Source organism: Podarcis melisellensis (assembly GCF_964234715.1).
Source record: "Podarcis melisellensis genome assembly, chromosome: 4".
Classification (NCBI taxonomy): Eukaryota; Metazoa; Chordata; class Lepidosauria; order Squamata; family Lacertidae; genus Podarcis; species Podarcis melisellensis.
This window is the reverse complement of record NC_138531.1, coordinates 49,495,830-49,521,943: the sequence shown is the minus strand read 5'-3', so window position 1 is coordinate 49,521,943 and position 26,114 is coordinate 49,495,830. Positions and strand designations below refer to the sequence as shown.

Here is a 26,114-nt window from a genome sequence, read left to right as displayed (position 1 = left end):
TGGTCCATCTTACACTACAAAGTAAGGTAAAAGTAAAGGATGGTTAAGTCCAGTCAAAAGCAACTATGGGGTTGTGGCGCTCATCTCGCTTTCAGCCAAGGGAGCCAGTGTTTGTCCACTGAGTTTTCCGAGTCATGTGGCCAGCATGGCTAAACTGCCACTGGTGCATGGAAGACCGTGACGAGTGTCAGAGTGCCTAGAAATGCCGTTTACCTTCCTGACGCAACGGTACCTATTTATCTACTTGCACTGGCGTGCTTTCGAACTGCTAGGTTGGCAGGAGCTGGGAGCTCACCCCGTCGCAGAGATTCGAATCGCCAACCTTCCGATCAGCAAGCCCAAGAGGCTCAGTGGTTTAGGCTCATTGGTTTAGACTACAGCGCCACCCGCGGCCCAACACTACAAAGTAACTCATTACCTTCACTGTGAAGATATTGTGTTTCCACCAGTTTAAATGCACTGGAGGAGAACTGTGGTTATGCAGGGACTCCACAGTTATGATTTGTTGCACAATGAAGTCACATTATGAAAGGTGAGCTCTGAGAATTATCCAAGGATATTTTGGCTTTGGTCATGTACATCCTTAGCTAGTAACTAGAACAGTCGAAAAGATCACTTCCAACAGGAAGGGGAAGCTAAACTCCAGGGTTGTGTGGCACAACAGGATGCAGTGAGCTCCCCAGATCCCCCTGGGGATTTTTGCCTCATAAATCCTGGCTTTTCCCTGCCTGAACCTCCTTGCTGTCGACAGAGGGCAGCAAGGAGCAACCACCATTGACTTGTGAAGTGACTGGAAACCTCCTCCATCCATTCCTGCTCTCCACCTTCTTTCTGGCCAGAGGAGGACTGAAGGACGTACGGTAGGAATTGTTGGGTGAGCTTTAGGGGCCTGTACTGGACAGAGGGTTCTCACTTTGGCTTATGTGGCACATGTACGGAAGCAGAACCAAGAAAGGCTTTCAGCTTGGAGGAGCAAGTTTTGCAGTGTGTCCTCTTCCTCGCCATGCATCACAATGTCATCACCCAATGACATCTACGCTGACAGTCAAGGCAAGCAGCTAGAAAGAGTTTGCAGAGGACATATTTATCACTGACAAGGTTAAGGAAGTGTCACCATAATAAGGCTAGATGTGTTAATATTTGCACTTTGTGGAAAATATCAAGCCAGCTTGTTCTTCAGTGTGCCAAGTGATTCAGTCGTTCTCGAACCAGCTTCTTCCAATGCACTGCAAGTCACAACCAAATTTTGCACTGAGCAAGGATGCTGCTCATGTTTTGAGCTTCTTTGTCTGCCCATTTGATTCATGCTGCGGGTCCTTTCTCTTACTCTTCCGCTGCTGAAGTCTCTCTTCTTTCTTTTGGAGGTAAACAGCCATGTTATCAAAAGAAGCCTTGTAGAGATTTTGGTAGCAACTTTCTTTGCCGACGGAGCCTGTAGAAGAGAGAATTGGAACAGGCTCATAGGCATGTGTTTTCCACGCACTGAGGGTCTGTTTTCTGTGCATGTCAAGAAAGGGGACTTAAAACCTTAAAATCTGAATTTGTACAACCAATAATAAGCCAATGTGAGTACTAAAGGGGCACTGGGTGCTTTGGGAAGGAGAAAATAGGCAACCACAAATGCTAAGAAAGTAAAAATTGCTTTGTTAGATCAGGCCATGGTCTTGGCTTTCTGCCTTGAAGTGTCATCATGATTTTGGGGTTTTTTTAATGACATTAATTAGTACGCTGCCCCGTTACCCCACAGAAGTCAAATGTGTTATAAGAGAAGCTGATCTGGCTCAGTAGAGAAGATAATAAAAAATAATAATTTACATATCTATTAGCCTTTCCACTTGACTGGACAACGTTAAGGCTTTGCTAGATTTTCTTTTCAGCAACAATTCATTCAAGGTTTAAATATTCCTCTCCCATCTCGTAACAGAAGAGAAATTGTGATTGTCTGCTGAAGAACTATCAAAGCTGGAGAGGGGCAGACAGCTATTAACATTTTGACAATAAAAAGATAACTACCTTTTCTATAGGGGTAAAGACACTAATTAAGCATCTGGAACAGGACTCAACTATCAAGCTCCCTTGTGCTAATTAGCTGCAATAATCACTGTAATCTTAATAGCCCCTTTCCCCCAGCTGCTGATACACTTAGGATCTCTGCATGGAACTATAATTTGAGATCTAGGAAAACTATTTTGCTGTGTTCTCACATTATTCAATGGTTCTTTTGAGGGTACTATTGATTAGCTGGATTTTTTAGATCTCACCTGACCTCAACAGCACAAGGCAGCATGTAACAAAAACCAAAAGAGAGCCAGCTACCAAAGTATATTACTTTCTCTTTTCCACAATGCTGAGGAACCTTAGCGTCTTTGCCACATGACCCCACCCTGTTGCAAAGGTTTCTGGGAATGTACACTCAGTCCAAGTGCTTAGGCTATTGGACCAAAACAAGGTGTACCCATCACAGTCTTGTGGCTATAAATTGCAAAGTTGTGTAGTGGATGACAAGTTGGGGGATGATTGCTCATCATTACAGATTTTCTCAACGTGGGAATTCCCGATTAGCTTTCAAATTATGTTAAATGTAACATCAATTAGCCTTTGGCCAATTAAACAATCTATGGCCATTTAGACTGTGGGAGGGGTTATTGTTTTTGTTCTTTACTGTTATATGTATTTTTGTATTTCTATATTGTAAAACACCTTGTGAACCTCAGATGAAGGGTGGTATAGAAAATAAATAAATAAATAAATAATACCCTGGCTTTATAATACCCTTTCCACTCCCTTTCTCCCTCACATAATTACTCCAAAGGCTTGCCCAACATACCAAATCTCAGCTGACAGCAGGGATGGGTGAACTTCCATGCACTTCCACTCTCAGAACCAAGCCTCCTCAAAGGGACAAGGCTCTTATCTAAATCTAAAAAGTTACTTTTTATGAAAGCTGTGAGATGCACTCTCCTCAAATCCTACCTTGACACCCCATTTAAACAGTGTCTTCTTGGCCTTTATACTCAACCGCCTTACCTTCAAACGCTGTCCAGTTGTCACGGATGCACTTTGACATTTTAATCAACCCTCTCTCTTCAGTAGAAGACTGAAAAAGGAAAGAAGGACACCTCTTGAAATCTCCATACAGGGAACCATGTGCTGGGCACAGCCCTCCCCAAATCTTCCATGATTTGCCCCAAACCATGTTTGTGTGGTGTTGTTGTTTTTTGTGTGTGTGTGTGTTTCAATCTTTTCACAAAGAGAAACTGACAACAAAAGAAGGAACAGGCATTCCACTCGTATTTTTAGATAAAGAAACCAAAGTAGCCCTATGTCAGTGTTGTCTTGATCACCAGACTGAGCTCTGGCACTGTGCCTTAGGCTGCTGTATATTGACCAGCATGAAAAATAAAAATGAAACATGCTATTTGATTGGGCAACTATAGCTGCACCATGTTCTTCTCAAGCTTGAGAGTGTTTATTGAAAACTGGTAACACTGTCAAAGGATGTTGCCAAATGGATCCAGCCAGTGCTACCTAGCCTTATGTGCAGATATTAAATAACTGACTCCTAAGCCAGCTCCAGTTCAATGCCCTTTTCCTGTATGAGTATCCCAAAGTTCTTTGCCTGACACCATAGCAGGGGAAGCCCAGCTGTAACCAGAAAGCTCCTCTCACCTGCCATTGTCCATTCACAGGTTGATAGAACAGAAGAGGTGTTTGCATGTCCTCCTGCAGAATCCAGAGCCCCCCTGTTTTCTCAAATGCAATGGCCCAGCCTTTGCAGATCAAGGGGATGTTCTGTTTGTGAATGAGTTTCTGAGCCTCGGGGTCAAGCTGGAAGATGGAAACTGTGGGAAGACTTTTCAGAAATCATCAGTAATGATTAGGGCTATCATTTTTACAGAGCAAATTTTGCACGCCAAGATTGCCTAGCGGGTTAAAACTATAACACGTCAATCAAAACTCTTAGAGACCTTGTGTAAAATGATTGTTGATTTGCCCTGAATTTCACATAAGGCTTAAATGTACAGATTCCTTCTGGTCTTGGCCAGTGCTTGCAATATGATCACCTCGTAGAGCAGGGATGGGGAACCTGTGAGGCTCCAGAAGTTGCTGGACTACAGTTCCCATCATCTCTGATCTAGGGCTGGGGCTGATGGGAGTTGGAGTCCAACAACATCTGGAGAGCCAAAAATTTCCCATCCCTGTTGTAGAGGTTGCTGTAAGTCAGGGATGTCCAACCGGTCGATTGCGAAAGCTCAACAACTTTGCTGACGCCTCCCCAGAAGAAGCTCAACAACTGTGGGTCTCACTCCCTGTGAGTGATTGTTTATAAGGTCCCCTTATGGTTCTCCCTGACCAACAAGAATGTTCAGTTCATGGCAGCACACATCTCAGATATATGCAGGGGAACTGCCCATGTTCTAAGAAGAGATTTCCAAACATGCCATGGATACAACAAAGCTAATGTAGCGATACGAGCATCAACCAAAATCACCTTCATTATATTATATTAACTCAGACAGGCTTAATATTATTGAAGCAAAATATTATCATGAACAAAGAAAAATCCACATTCTAGGTGGCCATGACTATGCTGCTTCCACAGTAATTTTAAAGCAAGAGATATCTGACATGCCTAATAATGAAATTATGTAATTTGGCCGTTGCTTCCACAGTAATTTTAGATATTCTTTTCCTCTTACCAGTCATATAAAATGGCAATGTAATTTCCTTCGCAACAATAGGCTGTCCTGGAGACTGCATATTTCTGAGGAGGGAAAAGGAGATGCAATTAGAAACTTCTCAGGCAAGAGAGTTTGTAGGGGAAGAAGAGAGGGTAACAAAGAGAAAGCCTTCATGTCAAATTCAAAAACCTTCTTCAGGTGTTCAAAGGTCCATACTCAAACTGGATAGGGAGTTTGAGTTTCCCAGCCCTCTCCTCTCCTTTCCAAGTTGAGCATGAAGTTCCGGAGGGGGCAATTCTAACTGGATTTAGTTGAACATGGTTAGAATCCTTCCCACAACTAGGAACTATGTACAGTTGCTGTAGCATAACTGTTGGGAGAGGAGGAGGTGAGGCCAGCATTCAAGCTCCCCACCCCGGTTTGAGTCCCCAAAAATTATTCTGAATGCCTGAGGACTAAAGTCTTAATCTAAAGCAGAATACTATTTGCAGCGAGTCACACATCAGGGCCAAACTACACAGCCCCCTTCCACATTCTTGTCCTGAATCAAAGGCAGGCAGGTGAAAGGGAAGAGTAAATGTGCAAGACTGAAGCTGCATGACCATATTTCAATGGTGGATCCCAAGTATGCAAAAGTGTGTGCGGGGACGATGACAAAAAGTTGTCTCCAACACCCGGCACTAGTGAAACCAATAAGGGAAGCCTATAAAAATAATTACCTTCCTAGGTAAACTGGAAGCTCTCATGTTGGTATTCAGGGTTGGCTCGGCTTTTCTAGATATTATTATGCTGGGATAATCTAACCTTATACTTGTGTGAGGACAACAAAAAGAAAAGAAAAATACTCTCAAAATTAGTTTTCAGTTTATTTTTGCCCATGATTTTTGTTTGCATGTTTGGTTCTCTTCTTTGCTTGGACACTTAAGGCTGGATGATGACCCACAGGAAGCCACAGTTTGATCTAATGGGTTGGGTGCCTGCCTTCTTCTCACATTATAACTCAACTTCTGGATGCAATTGCTGCCCTTACAGCACCAGCCCATATGCCCCTTAGGAAGAGAGGTATGCAATTTTAGCATGTCAGATTGCAACGTGTATGCACGTAGACAAAAAAACGCCCACTTCATATCATTAATTCAAGTAAAAAAAAAAAAGGTTGACAATTAAATGAAGGATGAAATAGATTCTGAAGCGTTTTTTTAAAAAATAAATACATCTGCAAACACCTGGAGTTATTTCACTCCAGACCAACAGCTTTTCAGAGCAGCGCAATGATTTTATTCTCAATGTAATCTTGGGGAGAAAGGCGGCCAAAAGGTTTGTGTTGCAGAAGTACAAAAAGCCCTCCTTGTCATTCTGGGATTAGATTTTCTGTAGTTTAAAATTTACTCTCACCTCACCTACACATACCATTCTGAAAGCAAGTTTGCCTGGAGAGAGAGAGAGAGAGAGAGAGAGAGAGAGAGAGAGAGAGAGAGAGAGAGATATTCACATGTTCACAGAAAAACGCATTACCTTCTCATTTGGGGGAGCCTCAGATGTACTCAAACTACTCAGATGACAGCAGTGCACTTCCTTCCCACTTTTGTATTCCCAGAGCCTCAATGTGCAGTCCTGGGGAAGGGGGTACAGTTCAAAAGAGAGAGGCTGATTAACACCGCTTCTGTCAAGAAGACGACTGCCACACATGTATGCACACACTCTCAACAGAATCGGATACCTGAGGCCCCTCAGATGTTGTTGGGCCACAGCTCCTATCAGCACGGCCAATGGTCAGGGATGATCAAAGAGCCAAGCTTTAAATCCCCACACAGCCATGAAGCTCACTGACTGAGAGACAATGACTGGTCCAAGGTCAATGCCACAGGATTGTTGGAAAGATAAAAGTGGGAAGAGAACCATTTATGCCACTTTGAGCTCCTTAGAGGAAAATATGGGACAGAAATGCAATAGTGATAATAAAATAAAAATAAAAGAATGGGAGTTGTAGTCGAGCAACATGTGGCAGATCTCAGGTTCCTCAGTCCTACTCTATGAAGTGAAAAGGCCTATTCTTAAATGCATTCGACTTTAAATGGCAAAACCACCCAACACAAAAATGCAGCAGTGTTCTGTGAACATTCACATTCATTGTAGTTATGTTTTACATTTCCTTATTATGGTAATTGGGGTTAGATGATCCCAAGAAAGCACTTAGAAAAGTTGGTAGCTTCCTCCTCACCTCCCTAAAGGATGCTCCTGTTCCAGAAAAGTGTTTAGAGAAGGAACATAAAGCAACTACAGTATTTTACCCTCAGCAAGGGAGGAAAATATGTAAGCAACCTACTAAAATTCCAGATGTAAAATGCCTCACACAACATACATACCCCAGAAGCTGATAAGAGAAGTTCTGGATAGTTTGGTATTACAAATATTTTGCTGACAAATCTAGGAGAGAAAAAAAGGTCAATGTTTGTGGTGTACACTCCTAATGCAAGCAAAAAGTAATAAAGTGTGAGGTGAAATATCAGCATAGCAACAGAAGGCTCTACACTGGATTAGATCACTATGTTATCTTTTAGGTCAGGAAAAATGCACACGAACCAATTAACTACCAGTATCACTGTTTAGAAAATAGATTAGAAAGAGCAAAACCCAAACGATGAAAAAGTGCCAGAGCAGCACATTATAAAGAGTTTTCTGGGACAGGGGAAGATTGTGGTGCAGTATCCAAATGTACTCAATAATGAAAGCCACCTGACATGAATTTTGATTAATAGAGAGTTGGAAAGGCTCCACTGCGTGAGTTTGTGTAAGTGGGAGCTCAACTCCTAATGTTGTCCTTACCTGACAGAACCAAGAGCTTCAAGGGATGCAGCATCTCAGTGCTGCTGGACTCCAGCTCCAGCCAATCCCATGAACCCCAGCACACATGGCCAATAGACAGGGACTGTGGGGGTCACGGTCCATCAACATTGACAGGGCACCCCATTGGCTAGCTTGCTGTGTAGCACTGATCTTAAAATATCTCTTCCTACCTCCCCTCTCCCCTTATAAACAGGCCGTTCTTCCCTTTTCCTCATGTTGCAGACTTTCTACAACTGCACTTACTCTCTGTGTCCCAGGCAGAAGGACACAATGTTATGTGGTGCTCTAGTCAAACTAACTCGTATCTTCTCATCACGGTCAGCGGTCAGGATATACTGGTCATCGGGACTCAGCGCCTAATGACACAACACAGGTCACCATGAAACAGCCCAGGAGGCTTTGCGGCATGCAGGCACATATGGGAAATAAGTACACATCTAACAGTTTGGTTTCAGATTGACAAGACTTGGAAAAAAGTCTACAAAAGCTACTAGTCTTTTTTGCTGGCCTGTTTAGTCACACCTGTCTGTGCTTATTTGTAACACACTGTGACACACAGAAAGAACTACGTTTTCTTCCAAATTACAAGTTCTCCTGAAGTGAGTAAGAGTCCCTTGGAGATGACCCTTACTCACTGCAGGCAGAAAAACTAGGGGTTCTTGACAATCCTGCCACACAAAACATTAAAATGTTGGTTAAATTTATGATGCAAGCAAAAGCTGAGTAAATTTTAAATAAGTGATAACCAAAGATGATAATAATCTGGCTATCTATCTGGTTTTGCTCAGAGCAGACACATTGGAAATAATGAACACGACTAACTTAGGTCCCTTAATTTTAATGGCATTACTCTGAGTAAAACTTAGTTGACTATCATTCATTGTTTTCAAAGGAGGTAGCTGAAACTTCATATTTAACAATAGATTTACAACCCAAACTTATTTTAGATATCTTAAACATTTTTATACTATTCAAACCCATTCAAACCAAGTCTTCTGGATTGTTCACAAAACAATATAAAGGAATAGTCAAACACAGAACACACATTTATGTTGAAAATACTTTTGTTGAGTTCACTGAGCTTTTTCCACTGTAACTGTGCAGACCCAATGAATTCAGGGGAAATTAATTTAAAATGAACATGCTTAGGACTGGGCTGTATATTTATGCTTGGGACTCTTCTTTAAATAAACAGAGATGGTATTGAGCCAGAAATTGCATACATACCACATCCAATAGAAGAGACAAGTGACCAAGTTCAATTGTTCCTGCATTTTCAGGCTCTGTTGTTGAGTACGAATAGACATCACCTGATTTGTCAGCAACTAGTATCTTATCTTCTGCAGCTGTTATAATCAGGGAAGTACATCTTCTAATGACAGACCTGGAATGAAGAATTGACACTAATTAGGGTCCAAAACTTCCTCTTTGGAAGATTAGCCTTTATAGTTAAATTATGTTTGCACATCACATTCTGATTGCTAAATTTGGGGGCAGGAAGGCATTTTCCCAGAGAATGGCCACATTATTTGCATGAAGATCTGCAGAAACTGAAAGAAATGAACAATGTGTTTGGATCATGTCACAAACTTTATAGCAGAACAAACCTATATGAATTGACTCCTTACTAGTAAGTACCTGAAAAGGGTTATTGGTAGCCAGGGGGAATAAGGCACTGCAGCTACAGAATTTTAGAAAGCCTGCCCTTTGGTCTTTTTGGAAGTGGTAACAGAAGATCTCAAAAGAGAAGGGCATAATCATCCCAGTGAGAATCCAGCACCAAAGGAGTTTAAAGGGTAGGCATACAGCACAGTTCTAAATCCTAGGAATAAAATTCATTCATTCATTTATGACCACTCTTAACCTGACCTTAATCTTAATCCCACTTTAACCCTACTCTTATTCCCATCACCACACCCTGGACTAGCAAAAAAAGGACTCCTTTGCTTTGTCCCTATTTTTCCCCAACTTTTAAATGAATATAATTTGACACATTCACCCACAATGTAGGCTCTTTTTAGAGCTGAAAGGAAGTATAAAAACATTTTTTAAAAATAAATAAACTTCTGACAACAAAATAAATTTCTGTTCTTCATACTGGGTTGGGAGGCCCTTTTATCAGAATTACAGAATGGATATAATGTATAAAGTCACAATATAGAGAGTTCATGATCGGGTATCTGTGAAATCTTGCACATTTTTAGTGAGGATTATCATGACAAAGAACAAAGTGATTGTGAAATCATCTGAGTTTCAAAAACAACTTGCAATGTAGTGCAACAAAGTTAATAACTTATGTTACAAGGCTGCTCTTCAGCTGTAATTCTTAGAGCGGCTTACAATAAACACATAAAATAAAATAATACAACCATGCAAACAAATAGCAGGCAGCTAAAACCAGCATAAAGATAAAGCACAGCAGGCTAAAACCAAATTTTATTTAATCTCTTCAAAACATTCCAAAATTTAATCACCAATTTAGCTTAAGCCTTTTGTGAACTGAAAAAAGAACCAGGTGCGCTGTAATGACAGAGTTTTAGACTTGGGTGAGGGAGATCTGAGTGACTTTGACCAAACAACGTAGGTTGCCCATCCCTGCACTAGAGGAAGTGAAGGACACCAATAATTGGTAACTTTTCTATCAGTAAAGTTAAATATATCTGATCAGTTACAGAAAATGATCAAGAAATGTAAAGAAGTTTGTTTTAAAACAGCTCTTAATTATATTTGGACACAAATATTTCTCCTGAAGTGCCTTCCTTTCCATACCTTACACTCAGACACTCCCAAGACGGTTTCGTACGAAAAAGGATCAGTCGTTTGTTGTCATCAGTCAGAGCAAAGTAGGTTCCTGATGAAGAAAACGTGCAGGCAAGGATATCATTACTTGCTTCACTCGCTGACTTTCCATCACCTCTAAAAACAACGAGAAAGAAAAAAAATGTTTAAGACCTAGATGTTTTGCACCCAGTTACTTCAGACTGCCAAGAACAGCAATTGCTATTTAGTAGGTTTGATCAATACAACATTTCTTTATTTACTAGAGTATCTGTACTACTAAGTCAATGGATACCTTATGGAATTATGTTTTCTATTATTTCAGAGGGTATCCTTCCTTCCAATATCCTTCCTTCCACTAGTGTGCAGTAAGATCAGATTTTTAAAAAACTTTACACACCAAATCCTTTCTTATAAACAATGGTGAAGGCAGCGCTCATGGTCGAAATAGAGATGTCTATAGCCCAGCCCCCAAATGACCACTTAAGAAAGTGGCAGATGATGGAAGTAGCAGCACAGAGACCTTCCTTCTTATTTAAAAAAAAAACCAAAAACATTTTATGACTAGGGGGCAGCCAGGAATATACATGGTTGCAGATATTCACTGTACTATTTTTACATTAAAATAGCTGAACAGTACCAGTGTGGTGTAGTGGTTAAGAGTGGGAGACTCGTAATCTGGTGAACCAGGTTTGCGTCTCCGCTCCTCCACATGCAGCTGCTGGGTGACCTTGGGCTCGTCACACTTCTCTGAAGTCTCTCAGCCTCACTCACCTCACACAGTGTTTGTTGTGGGAGAGGAGGGAAAAGGAGATTGTTAGATGCTTTGAGACTCCTTAGGGTAGTGATAAAGCTGGATATCAAATCCAAACTCCTCTTCTTCAGTACTCATTCCCAAGTAAATGCACTGAGCATCAGGGCAGCAGAAGCAAGCACCATTTTATCTGTGTAGGTGCTATGATTTAAGCGAGTTTTAAAAATGACAAACTGCATCTGCCCAGCACACTTTTTATTATTAGGGTAGTCAAATAGTTTTTTGCTTGGTATATTTCTCTAACTGATCAGGGATGTGGAAGCACTTGTAAAGTGTGGAATGGTGGTGGAAGGGAGAAATATTAAATTATGTAGTTCACAACTGAAGAAAAACACACGACCATTTAAAACCCCATCCCATACCTGACAATTGAGTCCAAGGTTTAGAATCACTTAGCTGCATCACTGCATATAAGTACAGTGGTGCCTCGCAAGACGAAATTAATTCGTTCCACGAATTTTTTCATCTAGCGAATTTTTCGTCTTGCGAAGCACGAAATCCCATAGGAATGCATTGAAAATCAATTAATGCGTTCCTATGGTCAAAAAAAGTCCAAACAAAGCCAAATTTGGTACAACAAGAGTTTATTAAGTGCTCTTTAAAGTCACACATACTGTAAAAAGCATTTCAAAATTCAAACCTAGAATTTTTTTACAAAAACAGCAGAGTGGCCCAATGGTCACAGAAAATCATAAAAATGCAGGAAAAAAATCACAAGCTTCCAGATTCTTGCAAACCCCTCCCCAACTGTTCCCCCAGCCACCCAGCACACAGAAATTCAAATCCAGAATTTTTTAAAAAAACAGCAGAGTGGCCCAATGGTCACAGAAAATCATAAAAATGCAGGGGGGAAAAAACAAGCTTCCAGATTCTTGCAAACCCCTCCCCAACTGTTCCCCCAGCCACCCAGCACACAGAAATTCAAATCCAGAATTTTTTTACAAAAACAGCAGAGTGGCCCAATGGTCACAGAAAATCATAAAAATGCAGGGGAAAAACCACAAGTTTCCAGATTTTTGCAAACCCCTCCCCAACACCAAGTCCCTGAATTCCAAACACCCCAACCCAAAATCTAACCCCCCCAAAAAAAGTTTTAAAAGCTTAACTTACCAAATGGCTGCAAAAGAAGTTTTGGAAAAGCTTCAAAAATCACCAAAGTCTTTAAAAACCTCAAAAAAGGCTACTATGTACACTGCGTTCTATGAGTTGCTCCTCAAAGTCAAGTCGCAACTGTATTAATGGTGTTAAGAAAAAGGAAACAAACTTGCAAGACATTTTCGTCTTGCGAAGCAAGCCCATAGGGAAATTCGTCTTGCGAAGCAGCTCAAAAAACGGAAAACCCTTTCGTCTAGCGAGTTTTCCGTCTTGCGAGGCATTCGTCTTGCGGGGCACTACTGTAGTTTGTATTCCTCAATTTGTTTTTGTATTTTATGTGACACTGGTGGTAGCAGCAACATTTATTTTCAGCTACAAACAACTCTAAGAGATGTAAATGTCATATTCAACAGAGTTTCTGAATAAGTGGGAATGCAGTGGATTTCCTACTGCAGATTAAGGAAAATTTAAGCAGTCTTACCCTTGAGTCTGTTGAAGTTTCTCTGTTGCTGTGGAACAGTCATAAATGAAAATATCTTCATTCCTGGAAATTATATAATTACATCAGGTCAGTATTTTCCACTAAGCATAGTATCAGTTGTGTCTCATCTTACTTACCATGCCTTTTTAAACAGTAAAATTTCAAAATTAATGAGGTTTTCGGTTTCATTTTATTGCAGAGGAACATACAGTGGTACCTCGGGTGTCATACGCTTCAGGTTACAGACTCCGCTAACCCAGAAATAGTACCTCGGGTTAAGAACTTTGCTTCAGCATGAGAACAGAAATTGTGCAGCGGCGGCGCAGCAGGAGGCCCCATTAGCTGAAGTGGTGCTTCAGGTTAAGAACAGTTTCAGGTTAAGAACGGACCTCCGGAACGAATTAAGTACTTAACCCGAGGTACCACTGTATAGACTTGGAAAATACTAGGGCAGAAAATGCAGTGAAGTTTTAGAATCTTTTATGAAAAGTATCTTTTACATGGTTCTTTTTTTTTTCAAACTTCTGCATTATTACCACAGATGTCAGCACCTCTATACAGTAAATGTAATTAAATGGTCCGTTATTTATTGGCCAGAGACTGATACAGAGCTTCCTTATAGCACAGTTTTATACATGTCCACTCAGAAGTATATCCCATTGAGTTAAATGGGATTTACCCATTTCACGGTTCAATTACAGAATCCCTCTATTAAGAGGGATCAGGTAGTAACCATGGGAAGTTAGAAAACAATAGGAGTGGAGATCTATTGTCAGCACTGTCTACCTAGAGTAGCTGACTCAAAATAAAGCAGCTCATTATATAATATCTTGAAATCCAAGTGATCATATATTTTCAGAAAAGCAGTGGGTAATACATTCTCCAAAGCAGAAAATGTGCAGAAAATAAGAAGCAGAGAACGTGTGTACTCTGATTACTTTTACTCCTGAAAGCATTATCTATTTTGGAACCTTTTTAGCAGGAAGAAACATGTAAATTCAATCATCCTAAATCTATAAGGCTGGGGAAAGGCTGTCCACCCCCTTTATCCGACCAGCATTTCATTTGTCGGTAGAGCACTGCAGCCTATTTCCTCTAATTATATAGATCAGCGTTGTCACTCAACTTTTCTAAGCTGACCAGCATTATGGACACTGACCAGCTGCCTGGATAAACTGTATGTACACTGCCGTAACTGATCATAATTAAAGGGTGCACCCGGTTACCGCTTTACACACTCCCCTTCTCACACAGCCGCTGCCTTACAGCGGAATCTTAACCGTGCCTACTAAGAGTAAGTTCAATAGTAAATGCGGTTAGGGCTGCAGATATACAGACAGGAGGACGGGAGAGCGAGGCTAGAAGAGGCTGAACAGGAGCTCCTCGGCCCGGTTTCACTCACCCAGGCTCTTTGTAAAGGGCCGCCAAGAGCTTGGCTCCACCGGTGACCACCATCAGGTCCCCGCAGACCGCCAGCTCCGGGGAAGAACCCGCAACCCCGGCGGGGTCAGCCGCCTCCATGCCCGACAACATAGCCGCGTGCGGGAGACCACACAGCCGTCGCCGGCAAATGACGTCACTGCGGAACTCCTTGGCAAGGGCCCCTCCTCCCCTGTTGAGGAACGGGAATCCCCACCTCTCCCTCGCCGTCACTCAGCAGCAAGAGAGCGCTGCTCATTGGATATTGCAGAGAATGTGGGCGGAGCAAGACCCCTGACAGAGGAGGGACCTTTTCCCCGTGGGCGGAGGTTGCAGCAGGGACGAGGTTGGGTGGGACGCCGAAATGGCGACGGCTCTGCTAATCTCCTGCGGCCGTACTGCCGTGTTCAAGGTAACCGAGGGTGAAGATCCGAGAGGCGCTTTCGGGCTGGCCGCTCCGTCGCCACAGTGCCGTTTATAATGTTTGTGCCTTGTGTTCGTCAGGATTCGACCTGACGTTTCCGGGTTGTGCAGCTTGAGATAGTGCATTATTCCTTGGCAGTAAGTTTTGCTGATTTCAGTGGGACTTACTCCCTAGGATGGCAGTAGGGCAGGCTTCCTCAGCCTCGGCCCTCCAGATGTTTTTGGCCTACAACTCCCATGACCCCTAGCTAGCAGGACCAGTGGTCAGGGATGATGGGAATTGTAGTCCCAAAAACATCTGGAGGGATGAGGTTGAGGAAGCCCGCAGTAGGGTTTTAGCTGTAAGTAACTTCAAAGGGACACAGGTGGCGCTGTGGGTTAAAGCCTCAGCGCCTAGGACTTGCCGATCGAAAGGTCGGCGGTTCGAATCCCCGTGGCGGGGTGCGCTCCCGCTGCTCGGTCCCAGCGCCTGCCAACCTAGCAGTTCGAAAGCACCTCCGGGTGCAAGTAGATAAATAGGGACCGCTTACCAGCGGGAAGGTAAACGGCGTTTCCGTGTGCAGCTCTGGCTCGCCAGAGCAGCGATGTCACACTGGCCATGTGACCCGGAAGTGTCTCCGGACAGCGCTGGCCCCTGGCCTCTTGAGTGAGATGGGCGCACAACCCCAGAGTCTGTCAAGACTGGCCCGTACGGGCAGGGGTACCTTTACCTTTACCTTTAACTTCAAAGCCTGCAGGGCAATGGGCAAACTCTTAGCTGCCTCTTTGATTTTGGCTTCTCATGCTATCATTTATTTTTATTGATATTGAATGGAGGAGGCTGTCACTCAGAGGTAACGCCCAACATTTGCATCCAAAAGATCTCAAATTCAGTCTGGCATGTGTAGGTAAAGGATCTCTGGTAGCAAAGGCAGGAAATAACTTTTCCAGAGGCCTTGGAGAGCAGGAGAACCACTGTAAATCAGACTAGAGTGTGCTTGGCAGATTACATTTTTATTAATTTAGGGAGAGAGATGGAAAAACCACATAATTGTCTGTTGCTGTATTGTTCTACCACACTGAGGGCTGCTTTGCTGACACCCTAGCCCTCACTCATGGGACAAGTGCTTGCATTTTGTTTCTAGAACATAGAACACGGATTGGATGAACCAGTCCTGATTGCTCCTGGGCCACATAGTGCTTACTGTGATTTTTTGCAATAAATGCAGGTCTAGATGGATTTTCTGGACCCTGACTTGACCAATCAATATATTTCTTACTTTTAAAAGTAAGAGAGTGCATCCTACATTACCTAATGCTGTTTAACAGCCCTAACTAGTATAGATCATCTGACTATGTGCTCTTGCTTTTATAACCATAAATCTTAAACTTCCCAAGGGGCCTTGGTGGGACCTGCACCCAAAAGAGCCTTATTTGAGTGCCTGTTACCTCCTCCTACATTCTGTCTTGGGACTCTTGCCAGATGCAGACGCTTTACCACCACCCACCACCACCTGTGCTTCAGCAGTAGATTGAAGGGAATCCCCAACTATGAACTCAACACTGTGTGACACACACACACACACAGCCACATGGAGTTCATTCCATCAGCTTAGGCTAGTGGCCTACTTGCAAACCTATCCAGTAGGGATAACTTGGCTACAGTAATCTGTGCTCTGGTAACCTCAAGTCTGGATTTCTGCAATATGTTTTATGTGGGGCTGCCTTTGAAAATGTTCAGAGCTTGAGTTAGTTCAGAATGGATTTGAGGCAACATAAGACATGCCTGCTGGACCAAGCCAGTGGCCAGTGGCGCAGCTATAGTCCAGCATCCTGAGGGAAGTTGGACATGAACACAACAGCATTCTGCCCATCTGTGATTCCCAGCAACTGTTATTCAGAGGCATAATGCCTCTGACGGTAGAGAGAGAACATAGCCATGAATTTGTCTATAAGAACAGACAATATAACACCTATTCTGTTCCAACTTCGCTATCTGCCTGCATGCTTCAAAGCCCAATTCAAAGTGATGGTTTTGACATAGAAAGCTCTTTCCTGCTCAGGACTCCAGTATCTTCTGGAATGCCTCTCCCTATACGAGAGACCCATAGATCTTTGTTTGAGGCTCTTCTCTTGGTCCCCTTCTGAGGGAGGCTAATGACAAAGGAGAGGGCATTTTCAGTTTTGGCTTTGTATCTGTGGAATTTGCTCCCCACCGAAGCCTTCATTGACATATTTTTGGCACCAGACTTTTGACAGACTAAGACGATATTGCTTGTTATTAGTATGCTGCCAAAGCTTCCTGTAGCTATTATGGGGTTTGTTGTTGGTTGCTCTGTTTTATGGTATAATATATTTGTGGTTTTAGCAGAATTGAAAGTCACTTGGAGTCCTTCAAGTAACAAGCAGTCAACAAACCAAATAATAGAAGTAGTAGTGCAAGTACTGACATGGTTAGTCTGTGTTCATATTCCTGTTTATCAGGTGCTATAAACTATAGGTTGTTGTGGTGCAGGCTGTAAATCTTCTAGTTGTATAAGGCTATAAATTCTGCAGTGAGTATTTCTTCAGGTATGTTTAGTGCCACTTACCACTTTTAGACTACCAGTAATTTCTTCACTGGTAAAATAATAAAGTTCCTTACAGCCCAGGTAAAAGGCATGGTGGCTTTATTAGCTGTTAACCTACATTAATGTAATATTTCACAATGATGCAGAAGGTGTATATTGTTGTCTTCATTCTCTCCCACCCGCACCCCAAATTGTACATTACATTCACTTGTCAATCAGTTCTGTATTTGGAGCAGGAGAAAGAAGCACACTTCAGTGTGCTAGCACCAAGTTTTAACATTCCACTTAATTGCAAGGCATCCGTAACCATTTCCAGATATAATAATAAAAAAGCATTTATATGCACTGTACCTGTTTCATCTGCACAGAGCTGTGTCAAAACCCTTATTTGAAAGTAAAGTCCATTTACTTGTACCAAACTCATGCCCCTTTAAGTGAGGCTGGAAGTGTACAGGTGCATAAGCATTTGATATATATGCCTAGGACCTGAAGTAAGAATATTTGAGAGTAAGGGTGTCTTTTTATATTTCTAAAAGTTTGTGCATGTTCTATGTGAATACTTGTTGGTACAAATGGGTATACATGTAGCAACATAGGCTTTTGTTAGTTAAGACAACATTTCAGATTTCATAGTTTTCTTAATTTGCACAGTTTATGCTCTGGAACGAATTACAGGGAGTGAATGGTCTGTTTTATCACAACTGCTATACATATATGCCTGATTTTTAGTCATATTTGTCTACATTGTGCTTTATACTTTTTGTAGCCTGGGTAATTATAAATGACATTATTAAATCGTGTCTTTCTAATTATTACAGATTTTCTACTTCTTTCTACTTCTTTTACAGACTTTTAAGTTGCAAGCATGGGGGCTTCGAAGTGTACCTCCTGCTGTTTCTCTCTGCACCAAACCAGGGGGTGATAAGAAAGTCTCCAAAAAAAGTAAGTTACCTTTTCTTATTTGTTAATTATGCAAGTTATAAGATGGTTTGCATAACATTTTTAACAATATTGATTAAAGTTTGTTAGTTTTAATGGTCGGGAGAATGTTAAGATTCAGACTTTTAAAATTACATCTAGTGGCTATTACCATATTCTAGGTATTCTGTAGATGACTTGTATAGCAACTTTTAAAGATTGCATGCCACAGGTTGTTCACCTAAAATATCAAGGTTTATTTCTAAAATAATTGGATTATTCTAACATCTTTTAAGAGATTAAAACATTCAAAGCAGCAATACTTGCAGCTGTCAACCTATTAAACTCCATTTAACAATTTCAGTGTAATAGACAGAAGGCAGATATTTTAGGAAAACGCTCTCTATAATTAGCCTTTAGAACAGGAATACTGGACTACAAGTCCCATCATCCCTTATCATTGGCCATGTTAGCTGAGACTGATGGGAGTTGGGTGTCCAACAGCTCCAGGAGGGCCAGGTTCATCTCTGTTGTAGAGTTTAATGATTTCTAACAAATGGATGACAGGATAGCAGAGCACAAGGAAATTAGCCAACCCAATGAAGTTCACATTTCTCACTGCATCAACGCCATTCCCAGCAGCTCATTGGGTTTTTCTTTAGTTTTCTTTATTTGCAGTAAATTTACATCACATGCCTTGCCTGTATCTAAAATCATTTCAGGGAAATATTTAACAGCATTACCAGCTCCAGTAAATGTAAGGTTATGGTCAAAATGTTGGGAGTCCCTCAGCAGTGTTTTCCTTAGGGAGGATAGAGACAATGTATGGGAATAATGAAACATGGTTGTTTGTTAAATACATGAGTGGGCTTGTTTTATTAAACATGGTAAGATGTGAAACCTTTGCATGCAGCATCCAATCTCCATTAAAATAGGTTTCAGAATATATACATATAAAAACTTACACATTTGGTTGGAAAATCCCTACTATTGGGTTCCTTGATTGTTTATTAGCAGTTGCTGATAGAATTCTCCATGCATAGTGAACTCAAGTTGACCAACAGTAACAAAATCACTTTCTAGTCTGCAACTTGAGAAAGGTATTGGTACCACTCCTGTAGTCTCATCTGCCATTCTTAAGTGTTACTTTAGGGAAATTCAATACCTTAATTTGATTCTCTTTGACACAGTATATTTAAGCTTTTTAATACATTTTCCTTGTTGTATGTTACAGCCCACTGAATTTAGACTGATTGCATACAAACGGCAGGGTCCACACACAACCCAGGCTTATTTGTGTAATCTTTGTATGTTTTTTAGTAGCTGTGCTTGGCTAAACTTTCTGTTCTTTCAGACTCTGTTATAACTATTAACTTGTCATTACTAGGGTATCTCAACATACAAAAGAGTATTTAGAGTTCGGAAAGTGCAACAAACCATTGACATGTATCTTTCTTCTTTTAACACTCTTAAAAATTTACTCTTGTTCTGTTAAATGTACATGTCTTTGGGCTGTAAACTCCCTGTCTTGCCTCCTTGAAATGAATTATTATACCTTTTATTATTCCTGGTTCCTCAAATTTGTTAGAGTGACCTGTAAAAACTGACACAGGAAAAAAACACATCCTGGTTTTTCCCTGGGGCTCCTCATGCTGTGGTGGAGTAATCTGCATATTCTAGAGATTGAAGAGTGTGCAGTATACTTGTTCTTTTGCACTGATGAAGGAAAGCAATTTCTCGTGAGTGTCATTCATGGAAAATAAAAACGGATTACGCAGATGTTGCTTTTCTGATGCTAATGGAATTGAAAATGATAGTTTGATATCTACTATTTTCCTCTGACAGGAGTGTAAGCACCTTTGTTATTCATAGCATCCTTGTGCTTTGCATCCTTAAAAGCTCTGTGAAAACCACTTTACAATATATCAGTCTGGTTATCAATGACAATGATCATTCTTCAGTTGGAGCAAATTCAGTAGCACTTGAGGAGTATGTGTGGGTGCAAGAATTAAGTGTGGAGAATTGTGGTGCTCTCAGTGTTGCTACTTAGAAAGTAGCTGCAATGTGGCCATTGACTTTTAAGTTACAAGTTTTGTTCAGTCCCTAATTAATTTTCTCAATGCTAACTTCACTTGTCAATAATCTGAAAATGAATAATTCTGCTACCATGCTTTAAATACTGTCCTCTTTTCCCCAGTCTTTAATGATGGTCAGTTCTCATTTTCATGTTGATGATTTCATTCTTTCTTAGCTGTCTGAACTTCATAGCATGTATACTACTCTGGCTTAGTTTTATGTTGTCTTGCTTATTTACCGGTAATGTCTTTTGGCACTCTCTGCTAAGGTTTCTGTTAAGTGCTCTTGGTGCAAGAACAACTTAGAATAGGATTAATTTTACTGTTCCTAAGATCCAAAAAAACTGATTCCCTGCATTATGATTAAATACTTGATTCCAAAATACAACCCTCTGTGATTAATTGGTGCTCAGACAATTGGTAACAAATCAAGGAAATGCACCCAGCACATTACAGAGGAGTCAAAAGAAAATGCGGCCCTCCACTTTTCTTCAAGAAATCTTGGGTGCACTTCCTAGATCATGAAGTCTGCAAAACATATGGGGGGAGTCTTGACTAGTAAATCTTTCTTCTGTCTCTTAAGGTCTTGCATAAGCACTGCATCTTTTTCATTGATGAGTATTTCTAATATTGAACAAGAGGTTGTCATATAATCAATGTACGCAATTCACTGCCACAAGAAATACTGATGGTGGCTTTTAACAAGAATAGATTAAATGCTGTAGGATAGGTCTATAAATGGTGGTTAAACTTGTTGTGCATAAAGGTAGAATGCTTCTGAATGTTAAATACAAGGGAAGGGCCTACTCCAGGAGGCACCACTGAAAGGCAAAATATGCATTCTGCATGATAAACAAATAGTGGAAAAGGCAAATGTTTTCTTTTCCATGTAAAACCATAAAATAGGAGGATTGCACTCCCAACAGATTATATTGCTGCTGTTGAAAGCTTGTTTGAATAAATTTCTCACAAAATGTGTTGAATGTAGTTGAGGTACTTAGATACTGCAGTGCTAAATATACTCTTCACACTGCTAAGTGTGCTCTTCACAATGCACTCGAGGAGATAGAAAAGTGTTTTCATCCACATTTCACAGATTGGAACAGAGCGTTTCTGGTGAAATGATGTTCACAGGCAGCGTTGCACAAAGAGGAGGAAATAACCTTCATGTTCCTGTGAGAGAATTCTGCAAGCAAAGGACACTTTTTGACATTTTTGTATGAAATGCAGCGTGTAATGGAAACTGAGCTTCCAGACTGGTGTTTATACCAGATAACCTCACAACTATTAAGTAGAATTCCATATTAATGGGTGTATTTGAAGCAGTCTATTCCAAAATGATATTGTTCTTTGCCATTTTTTAGTTGTAATTGGCACCAAAGGAGTGTGTGAAAACAACAGTTGAATGTCGTTTAAAAGCTGTCTCCTCTTTTCCACAATTTACAGATAAAGGTGAGATAATTAACACTAAACCTGATGCTGCTGTAAAATTAAAAGATGAAGATCTGAGGAAATACTTGGCTAAGAAAACTGTGGTAAAATTTCCTCAGAGAGCAAAGCTTCCTTCCCTTGAGGGACAGTCTGTTGTTTCCTCAACAGCAGGCTTGGGGAAGAAGAAGGGAGATGGAGAGACATCCTCTTCCTCAAGCTCTGAGTCAGATTCTAGCTCTGATTCTGATGAGGAAGATTCTGCCTTCAAAGATACCATAAAGACCAAAGTATCATTTCCAAGTCGAGATCCCCCCTCTTCTGGTGATGGAACGAAGAAAGCAAAGATAACAAGCGAGAAACACTTTCCCCAAGAGCAGGTCAAAGGCAAAGCAGCTGAGAAGCTCCCTTATAGTCCTGGACTCACAGAAAGCCCCATGAAACAAAAGGAGATGCATCAGACAACAACCAGTGACAAATTGTTATGGTCAGATTTGTCAAAGTCTGCCACAAACCGAAGACACGAAGAAGCTCGTTTAAAGAGCACCGACTTTGGAACAAAAGTTGCAGAGAGTCAGAGGCCAACGGACGTAGCTAAGCAGCTGGAGGCGTCTCCCCCTGAAGCATCTCACCTTGGAGCAACTTCAAGTATATTGTCTAGAACTCAGTCCGTGCCTCAACAAAATGCAGCTCAAAATCTGACTTTGCCAAGACAGGGGGGAAGTGTGGCAATGGAGGCACAAAAGACTGACATGCAAGGAAGAACTACTGCTGTGCCACAAGGAGAGGTTTTGGATGGCAGAGTGCCAGCAGCAGAAACCACAGTGAAGGAGGAGATTGCCCTGGAAGCAGGAGTTCAGACTGAACAACAAAGCGCTATACAGGGTATCACTTTATCTTGTTTGTTCTACACTGATGTGCTGCGGGGGCTGAGGGCTGTTTATGAGCAAATATCTTGTACTCTTGAGTACTGGCATTACTGAAAACATTCTGGAATCTCTCTTGCTCTTTTCTAGAGCTTAATGCAGTTGTTTTTGCAGACTTTTCTGCTTTGCTGATGAGTTCTTTGTCTAGTTCTTTGCGCTTCCAGTCTTCTTTCCTTTGATTCTCCTGCTTGGCTTTTAGGCTGTTGGTGGGAGAAAGCAGTACGTGTTTTCACAGCATTCTTCTGTACCAGTGATTATAACCATCTGAAATACTGAAAGGTGATAAAAGGAAGGGAGGTCCTTCAAAGCCAAATTGAGCTGAGTTTAAATATCGGAATTTTGCTCCAGTTTTGCTAGAAGGACAATGAAGCTATTGAGCAATCTATTTTGCAGTCTCCTTCTCTTCCTGCCCAGCACTTGCCCTCAGGCTTAACAGCTGATTTTCTACTGGGACTGTCTGTTCCTCCAGTACTCTAGGCTCTTGTCTTTTTCCTCCTTTCACAGTTCTCTTGTAGATGCATAAGCCGGCCCTGCTGTGCTGCTGCGATCACAAGGAACAAAGTTAGCTTTGGCACCAGAGGAATGATGGGGACGCTCTGCCTTCAGGCTAGCAAAGATATCGCTTCGGAATCCAGCATTAGCAACAAGGGACATTCACAGCACATGCCTTTCTCATATGTTCTCCCCTAGTAATATATCTCTGATATTGGAACTCCTGTACACATTTGGTCTTGTAATGTTTGTAGACTATGAGGGAGTCCTTTGGTCTCAAAACACACCAAAACCTCACAAGTAATCAATTCTTGTCTCCCCTTACCCCATCCCAATATGTCAAAGACTGGATAAGTTCACCCATTCAAACCATGTTCTTTATTATGTCCTTCCTCTTCCTCTGTCTTGTACACTCATCTTGTTCTTTTTTTTTACTAAAACATTTTCTCCCCAATAATTTGTCACTCTGCAAGGCAGAGAAAATAATACCCAAGCCAGTTACATGGCATGAAAAGTAAGGAAGCCTTCTGGAAGAAACTATTTAATTGAGTGCTAATTTTACACACGCCATTACTGTGAAGCTTCCCAAATGTTCAGGCTTCTGTGTATCCAGCAGAGGGCAGTGGTGACTAGAAGAAGCATTGTTGAGACTATACACTGAGAATGCTTTGAGCCTTTCATTTCTACTTGGTTGTAGACCAGGAAAAATTGAGATAACTGCAATTAAGCGTGGAGGAAGGGGAGGTTGGTGAAACATGAAACCTTAAAGCAGACTGTATTTAATTGTCAAGTTGTAATTCAGTGGAAGTTAGTGGAACCACTTGATGCTGATGTCAGTGTAACTAAAAGCCAAATATGGTGTGGGTTTCTATACAGGGCATAAACATTTTAAAGTCCTATTGATTTCAGAGGAAGAGGCTGCAACATATGATGAGTTTTCCCACTGTTAAGTACTTGGCTATGCACAAAATCTTTTGCTTCTCTAACACAAGGTGCAAGCTTTTCTGCTGTTTCCATTTTCTATGTCCTCCACCTACTGACCAAGGCATAATACAGAGCATAGAGGCGACTCTGTATATCTTAAAATAAAAATGATCTAAAAATATACACGACTGATTGTTAAAGGCAGGTGAATGAGAATGCAATGTTGAGTAAAATATTGAGTCATATAAACTATTTGTGGTCATAATAGTCTCCAATTTCTCAATTTGGGAGATGCTTCCTTAGGAATTTTTATATGTTACAGGCAAAGGAGCACCAGTCTTGTGTTTCATGGCAGTGACAGGGTTCTTATTGCACTGCACTGTTTTTGTAGAAATTTATTGAAGGATGAACATCTTTTGGATTTTGTGAACTTAGTAGGAGCTAAATACTCTGAGGGAGGCGAAATGCAAATATCTTTTTAATATAAATTTTATAAAGCTTCAATTAGATTTAGGTTCAACAGCAAACTCTCTTTTATTTTGAATACTCCATTGGAAGTAGAAAGCTGTGGAGTAGTTTCAAAATCTGCAAAAATTCAACCATTGAGCCCTTGATCCCAAAGCAGAACATGCATGTGCAGAGGAGACCAGTGCTGTGAGCCCAGAGTGGCTGGGGAAACCCAGCCAAATGGGCAGGGTATTATTATTATTAGTCTGAGCTGTGCTTTCTTGTTTTTCACAGCAGCATTTCTGCTGCCAGGGAAAGACAGTTTCTTGCCCCTAACATTGAGAATGGTTGTGATACAAATCAACAACAAAGCTTGAATTGCATGTGTGGGATAGTCTCACATGCACATTCTCCTGTTTTGAATCTTGGCATTAGTTTTCCTGACTGAGAATATTAAAAGAAACAAACTAACCTTTGCAAAATCTGTTGAAGCTAGATGTGTACCTTTTATTTTATGTAACTTAAGGCATTGATTGCTACATGTTCAAATTCAAGTTATATTTAATATAGTATATTTTTGATTTCTCATAAAATATCAGTGGTTAGCTGCTGTTTCCAGTGACAGAGAAATCTCCATGAAATCTGACTCAGCCAGAAATAACTTGGTGTTTATTTTATCTCTGAATTCACAAGTATATTTTCTCCTCATAGAGGCCGAGCCGCCAGTTGAAACTGCTCCAGAAACATTTGACATGTCTACCTACAAGAATCTGCAGCACCACGATTATACATCATACACCTTTGTGGATTATGACGTTCAGCTTGCAAAATTCAGGCTGCCTCAGCCATCCTCTGGGAGAGTATCTCCACGACATTGAATCAAATGCGGAAATGCACAAACAAATTAATTCTGACAATGAAGGAATATCCATGCTACAATTAAAGCGCTGCAAATGAGTTTGCTGGCTGTCAGTTTTTTAAACACATGGAGCCCCTTTGAGAAGTTACAAAATCAGGTTCTAGTTCTAACAGTAATCTCCCACTGTGTATTCTCAGTGGCACACTTGCATTGCTTAAATTATCGGGAAAATCCCTGCCTATGAAATCCATTCAGATCACCTATCAATTGAGACTAAACTCAAATAAAGTCATACCTCGGGTTAAAGTCACTTCAGGTTGAGTGTTTTCAGGTTGCGCTCTGCGGCGACCCGGAAGTAACAGAGCATGTTACTTCCGGGTTTCGCCACTCGCGCATGTGCAGACGCTTAAAATGACATCACGCGCATGCGCAGAAACAGCAAATCGCAATCCGTGCACGCATAGACGCAGGTTGCGTTCTGCTCAGGATGCGAATGGGGCTCCGGAACGGATCCTGTTCGCATCCAGAGGTACCACTGTAGATAAGGCAAATAATACTGCATTTTCAATACAGGCAACTTCCGGTTTATGCAGGGAGTTGTGTTCTGAGGAATTGTGCATTTATGTGAAATGCATATATTTGAAACACTATCTAAAAAGCCTGCAAACACCCTCTAAACTTCTGGAAACCCTTGAAAAACCTCTTTTAAAACTCCACTTTCATTTTTTCTTTAAAAAAAATTAATATAGTGAAACTTCTTTTGCTTGTGTTTAGAAATATGTAGACAAAGATGAAGAAGAATATGAAGTTAGCTAGTTAACTCTGCTAGCCACATATAGCTTTAGGTAGCTATAACTCTGGCCTAGTGGGACTAATTTGAAGTGTTTCATTACTAGTTGAAAGCAAACAAGATGCCATATGTGAGCTGACTCCAGGCTTAGGCTGCAATCCTAACTA

General features: G+C 41.2%; 2 protein-coding genes across 3 annotated transcripts; one reads left to right on the top strand and one right to left on the bottom strand.

Annotated features, from left to right (window-relative positions):
• Positions 1–1,064: 1,064 nt before the first annotated feature.
• On the bottom strand, positions 1,065–14,269 carry WDR4 (WDR4 tRNA N7-guanosine methyltransferase non-catalytic subunit). Of its 2 annotated transcripts, none has more exons than XM_081908074.1 (11): positions 14,100–14,269; positions 12,698–12,760; positions 10,299–10,445; positions 8,757–8,913; positions 7,773–7,885; positions 7,049–7,109; positions 6,198–6,296; positions 4,701–4,765; positions 3,670–3,853; positions 3,028–3,097; positions 1,065–1,432 (listed from the first exon to the last, which is right to left on the bottom strand). In XM_081908074.1, the coding sequence occupies exons 1-11, from the start codon at positions 14,228–14,230 to the stop codon at positions 1,269–1,271; spliced, it is 1,254 nt and encodes a 417-aa protein (XP_081764200.1). In that variant the 5' UTR covers positions 14,231–14,269; the 3' UTR covers positions 1,065–1,268. The 2 variants fall into 2 exon arrangements, with proteins under 2 accessions (XP_081764200.1, XP_081764201.1); XM_081908075.1 differs by having other exon boundaries at positions 10,299–10,380.
• Positions 14,270–14,373: 104 nt separating this feature from the next.
• On the top strand, positions 14,374–25,255 carry NDUFV3 (NADH:ubiquinone oxidoreductase subunit V3). Its single transcript, XM_081908083.1, has 4 exons — positions 14,374–14,528; positions 17,937–18,030; positions 21,528–22,394; positions 25,010–25,255. The coding sequence occupies exons 1-4, from the start codon at positions 14,481–14,483 to the stop codon at positions 25,174–25,176; spliced, it is 1,176 nt and encodes a 391-aa protein (XP_081764209.1). The 5' UTR covers positions 14,374–14,480; the 3' UTR covers positions 25,177–25,255.
• The last annotated feature ends 859 nt before the right edge of the window (positions 25,256–26,114 follow it).

Excerpts from the sequence above, each read along its gene's own strand:
- WDR4 (XM_081908074.1), bottom strand. The coding sequence starts at position 14,230 with ATGTTGTCGGGCATGGAGGCGGCTGACCCCGCCGGGGTTGCGGGTTCT. Across the intron at positions 10,446-12,697 it reads AAACTTCAACAGACTCAAGG|AGGTGATGGAAAGTCAGCGA; the intron begins GTAAGACTGCTT and ends CGTTGTTTTTAG. Across the intron at positions 3,854-4,700 it reads ATTGCCATTTTATATGACTG|TCTTCCCACAGTTTCCATCT; the intron begins GTAAGAGGAAAA and ends ATTTCTGAAAAG.
- NDUFV3 (XM_081908083.1), top strand. The coding sequence starts at position 14,481 with ATGGCGACGGCTCTGCTAATCTCCTGCGGCCGTACTGCCGTGTTCAAG. Across the intron at positions 14,529-17,936 it reads GCCGTACTGCCGTGTTCAAG|ACTTTTAAGTTGCAAGCATG; the intron begins GTAACCGAGGGT and ends CTTCTTTTACAG. Across the intron at positions 22,395-25,009 it reads ACAACAAAGCGCTATACAGG|AGGCCGAGCCGCCAGTTGAA; the intron begins GTATCACTTTAT and ends TTCTCCTCATAG.